General features: G+C 39.7%; 1 protein-coding gene across 2 annotated transcripts; it reads right to left on the reverse strand.

Moving 5' to 3' along the window:
- Window positions 1–1374: 1374 nt before the first annotated feature.
- On the reverse strand, window positions 1375–10105 carry MAIP1 (matrix AAA peptidase interacting protein 1). 2 transcript variants are annotated; one of them, XM_054585875.1, is made up of 5 exons: window positions 9540–10105; window positions 5048–5119; window positions 4501–4627; window positions 3102–3249; window positions 1381–1738 (listed from the first exon to the last, which is right to left on the reverse strand). In XM_054585875.1, the coding sequence occupies exons 1-5, from the start codon at window positions 9990–9992 to the stop codon at window positions 1660–1662; spliced, it is 879 nt and encodes a 292-aa protein (XP_054441850.1). In that variant the 5' UTR covers window positions 9993–10105; the 3' UTR covers window positions 1381–1659. The 2 variants fall into 2 exon arrangements, with proteins under 2 accessions (XP_054441851.1, XP_054441850.1); XM_054585876.1 differs by lacking the exon at window positions 5048–5119 and having other exon boundaries at window positions 1375–1738.
- Between the last annotated feature and the right edge of the window lie 2 nt (window positions 10106–10107).

Consider the following 10107-nt stretch of genomic DNA (forward strand, 5'->3'; position numbering starts at 1 on the left):
AGCCATCCAGTCCAGGGCTTTTGTTTGTTGGGAACTTTTTGACTCAGTTCTTAAGGTCTTAACGGAAAAAGACTAATTCCCCCAGGAGGAATGCTGCCAGCAGACTTGCTTCAGACAACTGCAGCATCAACTCTTTCCTGGGTCTCTAACCAGCTGGCCTATTCTGCAGATTTTGGGTATATCAGCCTCCACAATCTTGTGAGCCAGTTCCTTCAAGTAATAATCAATTGCCTAATCTGTATGGCTCCATTTCTGAATCTATTCTGCCCATTGGTCCTTAACAGTTCTCTCAAAACAGATCTACTGTCAACAAATTCATATTTTCTTTGCCTGAAAGACTTTTCTCATCTTTTCTGAAGGATATTTTTGCTGAATATAGAATTGCTGGTCAATAGGTAATTTTCTTTCAGCATTTTAAAGGTAGCATGCCAAGGTCTCTCACTTGCAGTTTGAGAGAAAAATGCAGTTATTCTCTGTATAAAATAATTTTTGTTTTCCAGCTACTTTTACAATCTCCTCTGGTTTTTAACATTTTATGATGTACTCAGTGAGGTTTTATTTGTGTTAATCTGTTGAATTTCTTGGATACGTGGGCTTATAGTTTTGAACAATTTTTTAAAAGTCTGACATTTCTTACATTGTTTTTCTCTCTCCTATCCCAACTTCTAGGACTCTAAACACAAGTATGTTAGAAGACTGCTCTTATCTCACAGGAAGCTGATGGACTATTTTTTCCTCTTTGTGCTTTAGAAAGCTTCAAATTCACTGTGCAATGACCAGTCTGCTATAATTCTATCCATTCCTCCTTCTCATCTCTAGTGACCAGAGGTAATCAAATAGCAACACTATTCTTTTTTAAATCTTCACCCAAGTATATGTTTTTATTGCTCTGAGAGAGAAAGAAAAACATTGATTGGTTGCCTTCCCAATGTGCCCCAACCAGGGATCAACCCTGCAACCTAGGTAAAGTGCCCTGATGAGGAATCGAACTTGTAACTTTGTGGTATACAGGACGACACTCCAATCATCTGAGCCACCAAGCCAGGGCAGCACTGATTTTTAAAAATAATCTTGCCCTGGCTGGGTAGCTCATTTGGTTAAAGCATTATCGCCATATACCAATGTTGGGGGTTCTATCTCTATCAGAGCACATACAAGAAGAAACCAATGAATGCATCAATAAGTGGAACAACAAATTGAGATTTCTCTCTCTCTCCCTCCCTAAAAATTAATAAATAAAATTAAAAATATAAAACCTCATACATACTTGAGTTATTGGTTTAAATGTATCAACTGCAAATAAAATATTTAAGGACTATTAATTTAGAAATGTATAGGTTTTCAATACCTCATTTATTATTTACAAAATTAGTGTGTGTGTATATATATATACACACACATATATGTAACATTAGAAATGATAGTGACTATGACAACAACAATGGGCTGTTGTAGTTTATTTTGACCTCTTTTATAGAAGGTGACAACAATATGTGAAAAACCCTTTATTGTATCATGCCAATATACTACAAGGAGTATAATAATACAAAAGTAATCCACAAACTTGACTAAGTGAAGATCAACTGATCCCAAATTTTTCTTCTTTAGTTTCTCACAGTAATTGCTAAAAGTCCAATAAGCCAATTTTTCCGAGAAAGATTATTCTAATAATTTTGAGTGATCAATCCGTGAAATAGTCCAGTCAGGCTTTACTCCTTGTGTAAATTCCCTGTGAAATCTAGGGAAAAAAAAATTCAAATAATGTGAATCCTACATCAGTCCAAACACTCCTTAGATAACTTGCAAGTGTACATCAGAGGCAGTTGTTGGCAATAAACTAATGGTCAACGGTAAAGCAAAATCAAAATAAAAAAATGTTTCACAAAAAATATCCCCACAAAATCAGAAGTATTACACATTCTTAACTAAAACAAGTATTTTTAAGGGACGGATCTCCCACATCTGCTAATCCTGCAAGAAACTGGGATGTTATTCTGCCATTAAATACTAGCTATAACATATGTCTAATAGTAGGAGAAATAAACTGGACTACAGTGATAAAAGCAGCACTTTAGTATCATCTGGTTTATATACATTAGATCAATCTTGAACATAACAGTTAATGAGCTGCCCATGGTCTTAGCAGGGAGTATCAGAGGACCCAAAGGTCAGTATTGATTACAGTGTTCTTTAATTATAAATATTATCTCAAAATAGTGTCTCTTTTAAATAATTTGCTAACCTCCTACTAGACAGTACTCCTTAAGGGCAGGAGCCCTTTGGTTTTTGTATCTGAACCCCTCCTAGAGTACATCATAAACAGGAGATGGTCAATAAATGTCTAGGGAGTGGATAGTCCATGTGCCAATTATGGCAGATCTTATTTTCCAACAAGGGCTACAACCATATATCCCCTCCAAAGAGCTCTTCTGTAATGTGGCCTTGCTGTTGCCTCATAAAGAGGTTGAGTCTCTCCAGGCCCTTTTACCTGTCAAGTCCTCTGACTGCTTTGACAAATGAACTATGGCAGAAACGATGTTGTTCCAGCCCTGGGCAGAGCCCTTTTGCCAGTCCTGCATCTTCTGTGGATGCCAATTACCATAAAATACGTGACTAGCCCGAGACTACCACAAACCCAAGCCATGAAGAAAGGCCTTGTGGAATAGGACGCTGTGCGGAGCATCCGAGGAGCACCAAGGTGACCCACGCCTCAGTGAAGGAGCCACTGCGGAAATGAATCCTCCAGCCTGTTACCCGGGTTGATGCCAGATGAAGCAGAGAAAACCCCAGAGCTCAGCCTTCCTAAGATCCCTGAGCAGTAAAATAGCAGGCAGAATAAATGGGCTGTTTAAAGCTACTGAGCTTTGGAGTGGTTTGTAATGCAGCAACGGACAGCTGAAACACTGTTTAATTACATTCAGAAATATTACCTCCTTCTAATTTCTGAACACTCCTGCTTCATGGCCAGTATGTCATTATGACTTTTTCTCTTCATAAATAACTTGTCCAATTTCAATCCTTTCTTCCTAAATCTCCCTTTAGTTTTCACACTTTCATACTACCTTCCATTTTCTAGAGAAAGGAAACGTGATCAGACTTACTCATAGCTTGCACTCAGTAGCTGTTTAGTTTCCACGTTCTGATCCCCCAACTTAACCTGGAACACATTGGCTCCACTTAAAGTTTCACTGGGGATGTTGGCACTGGTTAGATACCAAAAGCACATCAGGATGTTAACAAACTTCCTTCCTTAGGAAAAAAACATACAAATACACACAAATACGAATCACAATAATCTATCATTTATATATCCAAAGTGAAATAGAAATTGGCAGGACTTCCACAGTCATTACAGATCAAATTCTATGCTTATTCTAGTCTAACTTAAGGTACCTACTGTTACCTTTTTATTTTCAGAAAATTCTCTTAGAGTAAATGAAATATTTGCCCTCTTCTCTGAATCACAATAATAATAGTTACTATTCATTATTTTCTAAGTGTACCACACAGATTATTTTCAATTTGTGGCATTTTCTAAAATTAGAACAGATATATGTTGTCAAACAAAAAATAAAGGGGGAAAGACATTTCTTGCTGTTAAATAATTAACTTAACCCCAACTGCCAGAAAGAAGAAAGACTTCTATTCCACCCTAATTCACTTTGCTATGCCTGGTGGTTATGATAATGTCTTGTGGAAAAATCAGGCAGTGACTAGGGTACTAAGGTGCAAGTTGAAATGTTAGGGGAGAAAAAATATTTAGGAAAAGTATGTACAAGTACTTTTACAAATGTTTCAAATTTTACAACTGTTTCAAATCACAATGCCCTGCATAAGCAAAGGCTAGATTTCCTACCTGCCTGGCACATAATACCTATGCAAATATTTGTAGCAGGAATAAATAAAATCAATAAATTTTCAGAAATGCTGTAGGGAAAATATATTCATTGGACAAGAAGATGAACCAGGTAACCACTGAAGTTCCTTTCAACTTTTTTCATTGTCTCCAAGTAAATCCAGCTTGGGAGTTCTACAGTTAATCTTACTTTCAAAAGTCTTTAGCTGCTGTTATTTACTTTTTCTCTAGCTGCTATTATTTACTTTTTCTCTCACTCCCTACTCCTCCTATTTAACATACAGCTGGACATGTAAAATACTCATTGGTTTCAAGTCAGGAAATCTGAAATGCAAATATTTTTAGTTGGAGACAGGGAAGGAGCTTGTCCTAGACAGACTCTTTTCACCAACTTAAGTGACGATGCTCTTTCCTGTGAATTAAAGAGTAGTATGGAAAAGTTCCGGACAGAAAGGACTAAGAAACTATTACTATATCTGAACTCTTTCAGAGCTAGGTCTTCCAAGAATGAATATATTATTTTCTCTGAGGTCTCATAAATGTCCACTTGTACCAACAAACCCCCACTACTTCATGACTTCCCAGTAGCTTAGCTTATCTGTACAACTACGGACCATTTACAGTTGCCCATGCCCCAGCATTACCTTTCTCATCATAGTAGATGGAGATGTCTCCGGCTGATGTGTACACAATTTCATCTATGTCAGCAGCAAGGGCACTTTTATGGTTGTCAGGCAGAGAAGTCACCTTTTCTTTCAATACATGCAGCACCTAAGTTTGGAAAAAAGCAGACTGTAATTTACCTCTTGAGTTTTCCAAAGCTTTTCAAGAAGTTCAATAAATTGTTCATGAAATGAATTTTCCTAATCCTATTTTAAAATTTATTACCATATTTACTCAGCTTCAACAGCAAGGCTGAAAAGCATCTAGTTATTAACCTAGGTAATTTCTAACAGAGCAGTCTATATAAGAACTGAGGGACATCATATTTACTTACTTATGCCTTAGTAGCAAGTCATTCTATGCTTTTATATAACCCAAAGTATCCAAAAGGAATGACAAATGGACTCTACTTAGCCTGATGGCACACATGCTGTTTTTAAGCATATATAAGAATAACGTACTGTACATCATTTGATTTCAAGGGAGTAATACATTTATTTTTAAAGGAAAATTAAATGTATATTTTACCTCTTTGGCCACAAGTTCTTCCAACAAATCAAATTTACACTGTGACAGCAACTTGGACACATGAGCAAAAGCCTTAAAAAAAAAAATTAATGGAGGGATGGTGGTGATTATTATTTCAAAACACCATGCAAAATTCCATACACTGTACAATTCTCAAACTTAAATAGCTAAGTATAACAAAGATTACTTTAAAATAAAGGTGATAAACAGTGTCAGGCACTAAGATATCAACGTTAGGCACAAATCCTTCTAGTTGGTTCTTTCCTTTTCTCATATGGTCTTCCTACAAATACAATAGGAAGTAGGCAGACTGCTAATGCATGGTATATACAGTAGGACCTGAATAAAAATCCTCCTATATATTTCCTTTCAAAATAGTATAGTTTGAACCATTAAGCTACATAAAGCAGGTTTGGGAAAGTGGTAGAAAAGATAACGAGTTCACACAAACTACTGGAGTGGGTTTCAACTGTGAAGTATGCGGTCCCATCTAAAAGCGAGGGGCACCAACTGCTGTCCTCCACATTCCTCGCAGTAAGAAATGAAACTGTGCATAAGACCTGACCTGTCTTCAAGTAAGGAGAGGCAGCAAGTAAATCGACAAGTTCAAGAATGATGACGTGGTAAGAACACATGATGTGGGAGCATGCAGAAGAGCTCTGTGTGTCAGCCAACCTGGGAGAACCAGAGGACTTGCTAAAGGAAGCGACATGTCAGGTGAAATCTGAAGAACCGGCAGGAGGAAGAGCATGCACAGCCCACACTGCATAATCATCATGGGCTGAATTGTGTTCTCCCCAGATTCCTATGTTGAAATGCCAGTACTTCAAAAGATGATTATATTTGGAGATAGGGCCTTTAAAGAGATGGCTAAGTAAATGAGGATGAGCCCTACTCCAATCCAACTGGTGTTCTTAAAAGGGGAAATTTGGACACACAAGGAGACACCAGGGGACACATGTGCACAGAGGGAAAGCCATGTGAGTACACATAAAGAAGGCGGCTGTCTGTAAGCAAAAGGCCTCAGAAGAAACCAAACCTGCCAACCCCTTGATCTTGGACTTCGAGCCTCCAGCACTGTGAGAAAATAAACTTCTGTGGTTTAAGCAACCCAGTCTGTGGTATTTTGTTATGGCAGCCATAACAAGCTAGAACAATGAAGCTGAATTTTGAGAAAACGCGCAAGTCCAAATGGATTCAAGGACCCCTTACAAACACTTTAAGGGCACTCAGGGTTCAGAGACCCTATGTATTTTAGCAAACCTTCATGTGTACAAAATGGTTAATACATTGGAAAAAAGAATCAAAGACCATAACCATTATATTGAAGCTCAACCATTAGACTCTAGTTTGTGTGGCCAAGAAAGATTATACCTGAGCAAATTATCCTACACAATAGTAATAAACCACTTGGAGGCTGCCCTGATGAGGGAGGCTTTGATGATATAGGAGTGTCCAACCTAGAGAGGCTTCTGGGGAATAGCCCCCTTTTTCATAGCAAAAGCTGAAATGTGCAAGTGAAATAGAGGAAAACAAAGAGTAACTGACTAATACAGTTTAAGGGCCCATAGTACAGGAGATTTATCAATATGCACATATCAATGGCATGATACTGGGATATATATTGGGTCTTCATGCTGGTTCCTGGTACAGAGCTCCTAAAAGAAACCTCTTTCCACCATTCCTGAGTTTAGACTAATGAGGTGACTATTGGAAGATGGGGGCTGACTGTGGTTAGAGATTTGGAACTTTCAGCCTCACCTCCAGACTTTCAGGGAGAACATAGTGCTGGGGTTGAGTTAATCACCAATGGCCAATGATTTAATCAGTCATGCCTACATAATAGAACCTCTATAAAAACTCTAAAGGAAAGGTCAGGAGAGCTTCCAGGTGGGTGACCCTCGGAGAGGTGGGACGAGCGGTACACCTGGAGGGGGCATGGAAACTCCACTCCCCTTCCCACATATCTTGTCATGCGCACGTTAGGCTGTTCCTTTCATATAAACTGGCAGTAGCATGTAAAGTGCTTTCCTGAGTTCTGTAAGCCATTCTAGCAAATTATTGGGGGATGTGGAAATCCCCGAGTTTTTGCTGGTAGTTCAAAAGTATGGGAGGCTGGGACTTGGGTTGGTGTCCGCATGAACTGGGGAGTGTCAGAACTGTTGTAAAGTGGCCTGGTAAAAAGTACGTAATCTAGAGGTTTCTAAGAAATAGCCCTCTTTTTCAAAGAAACAGCTAAAATGTGATTAATGTGCTCTGATGGCAGTAAAATAGGGAAGATATCATGTCATATATACATATTAAAGGAGAGCACGGTCTGTGGAGCTAATAAACCATTTATAGTACTGGATCGCCCACTCTCCTGGCTCAGGTGATGAATCAAATGCTTGCCTAGATTGTACTTAACCATCTCAATTTTAGTGACTGTGAGTGACCAAGACTGCTTGTAGAGCGGGTCACAGAAGACTGCCCCTGAGCAGTCGCTGGCTATGCATCCTTGAGCCAATCATTGTACTTTTCTAGACCTTGATTTTCTCATCTGTAAAGGAGGATTAGACAAGAGTGATAAGCCCATAAGTGTCTTTTCATTTTCATGTTGTCCCATGATTAAAAAAAGAAAAATCGTAAACTCTTGATCTAATCGATAACTTGATATTCCCAATCCAAGGTACCATCTTACTGCTGGGAGGTTAGCCGAAGGAAAAGTGGAGCCCGTGAGAGCAGATACAGTAATGTTTTTGCACCAGACCAGATTATTCCCAAGCCCTTGAATCATACTCATGCGAAGGAAGGTACAGCTGCGTTATGGGCTCTAGTAAGGAGAAGATTTTTTTGCCATGTCTTTTTAAATCTTAGGTGTTGAAGAACTAATTTGTTTGATCTGAAAGATAGGTTAGGTAACTACTAATTTAAAGAAACGGCCAAACATTTGCCATGGATGACCCAACATCCATTTTGGATACCAGAATAGCTAAATACACAAAAATTGACTGAGACAAAACTGCATACAGACTGGCTGATGAAAGGGTGGAGATGCTACTTAATAGCAAAGTGGGGGAGGCTAAAATAGCTAACAGGTGGAGGGCTTCTAAGATCAGAGTGACTAACAAGTATCCCATGCTTCTGCGGGTCAAAGGAAATAGAGACTAAAGCCTGACTCCTACCTATGGTAGGGAGATGATTTCCATTCCTTATTAACACATAAATGAGCTCAGTCATATGTGTCATGAGGTAGACAAGTTCACACATCATCAGTGGGCATTGCGAAGAATGGCAGGATCATGCAAATTTATCTCTGCATCGACAAAAGATCTTGAGACTGACATAAGCAGAGGTTTACCCCTTACAATGCTATTAATCGAGTCCTCTTTGCTTTTTAATTTTTAAATAAACATATAAATCAGTCAAGATTTGACTCGGGGAAGGAAGGAGTTTATATTGACACTGATTACAACATTTAATTTATAACTGACAGGTCACATAATATAAATGGATATGTTTATAGAAATAATCTGAAATTAGGAGTAAATATATCAATACCATTATACAATCAACTGTAAAATGATTACACTGATGGTATGATTTTAAGGTACATGGTGGTATGAATGGCGAAATAAACTCTGACTTCTATTGTTTATCAATAGTTCAAAAGTGGGAATGACAAACTCTCTAAAAGAATCAAAAGGAAGTTATAGGTGGACTTTCATCCTAGAAAAATGCATGTATACACAAAATCTGCAAATCTCAGGAACCAAAGTGACCTACATGTTGGCAAGAATAAGGAATATTACCAGCCACTCAGAAAGAGGGGCATCAGGGCAATGAATCACCCAAAGCTTATTTCTCAAGTGTTCAGGGTGCTGTGCACTGATCAGTGACCAGATTGTCTCAGCAAACTCTTTGAAAGGGGAACACTCCTCATCTCTAGGTTATTCCTTAGGACTATGACGGGGACAGGTGGGAGTGAGGGTAAGAGGAGTAAGGAGCAAAGGAGCTCTGGCAATAGCTAGCAGGAAGTTCTGATTTTCTACCCAAAATGACATTATGCACTTTAGAAATGTTATGTCATTTACTCTTCAAAACAGTCTTATCCACTCACTCATTTACTCATCAAATATTTATGGAGTACCTAAAATGTGCCATTGTCTTTTTATTTTGCAAGAGATCACGTTCATAAAAGAAAAGCCACGTGACTTTTAAGTGGCAGAAAATGGCTTTGAATCCATTTCTATCTAATTCTAAACCTGTAGAGTAGAAAAGGTAATTTGGGGACTTCACCTTGGTGTTTCCATAGACAAGAAGAACCTTGGTGACATGCAAACAGAAGCAGATGCTTAAAGTCAAAAAGTGGCCAGAAGGCTCTGTACCCAGATTACTACCCACATATGATCATCTGGGACCCAGTGAGGACACCTCACTGCTAAACAGTTTTTATGTGTGATAGTTGAATGCATGAGAGGTGTACAGGTCAACTCCAGGGAAATAAACAAACCTGCTTCGCTCCCTCTGAGAATTCTGTGATGCTGAACTCTTTGTCGAAATAGGCCCAGATAAGGAAGGCGTAAATTCGAGTCCGAATCCAGTTGATGGGGTTGGAGAAGCCCAGGATGAACATCTTGGTTTTTTGGCGCTGCTGGGGCTGTTCTTCAGTGCTGTAGCTGCGCCGAGGGCAGACCGGGAAAGCGGGGAAGGCTGCGGCCAGTCCCGGAGGGCTGAGCGGGGGACGCCAAGGGTCCCGAGCAGGTAGTGCCGAGGCCACCACCGAGACCCAAGTGACTGGAGGAAAAGGAGCCGATCTCGAACCGAGGTGGTGGCGGCAGAAGCAGCAAAGCCCAACCAACGACGGCCTCACCTCGGTTGCACCGGGGTACCGAGTTCTGGCGGCTCTGCCGGGCAGAGGCCCGGAGAAAAGCAAGCGGGGTAAAAAACGGGCGGCCAGCGCCATTTTTATGACCTTTCACCCCTGTGCTTGCTTGTGCAGTATGGAAAGAAAGTCGGTGGGAAACCACCACCTCAGCAGGGTTCGGAGAAAGAGCCTGGAGAGTAAAGCTGGCCTGTTT

This window comes from Pteronotus mesoamericanus, unplaced genomic scaffold (genome assembly GCF_021234165.1).
Source record: "Pteronotus mesoamericanus isolate MK-2021 breed Mesoamerican mustached bat unplaced genomic scaffold, CSHL_Meso_final contig_90, whole genome shotgun sequence".
Lineage (NCBI taxonomy): Eukaryota > Metazoa > Chordata > Mammalia > Chiroptera > Mormoopidae > Pteronotus > Pteronotus mesoamericanus.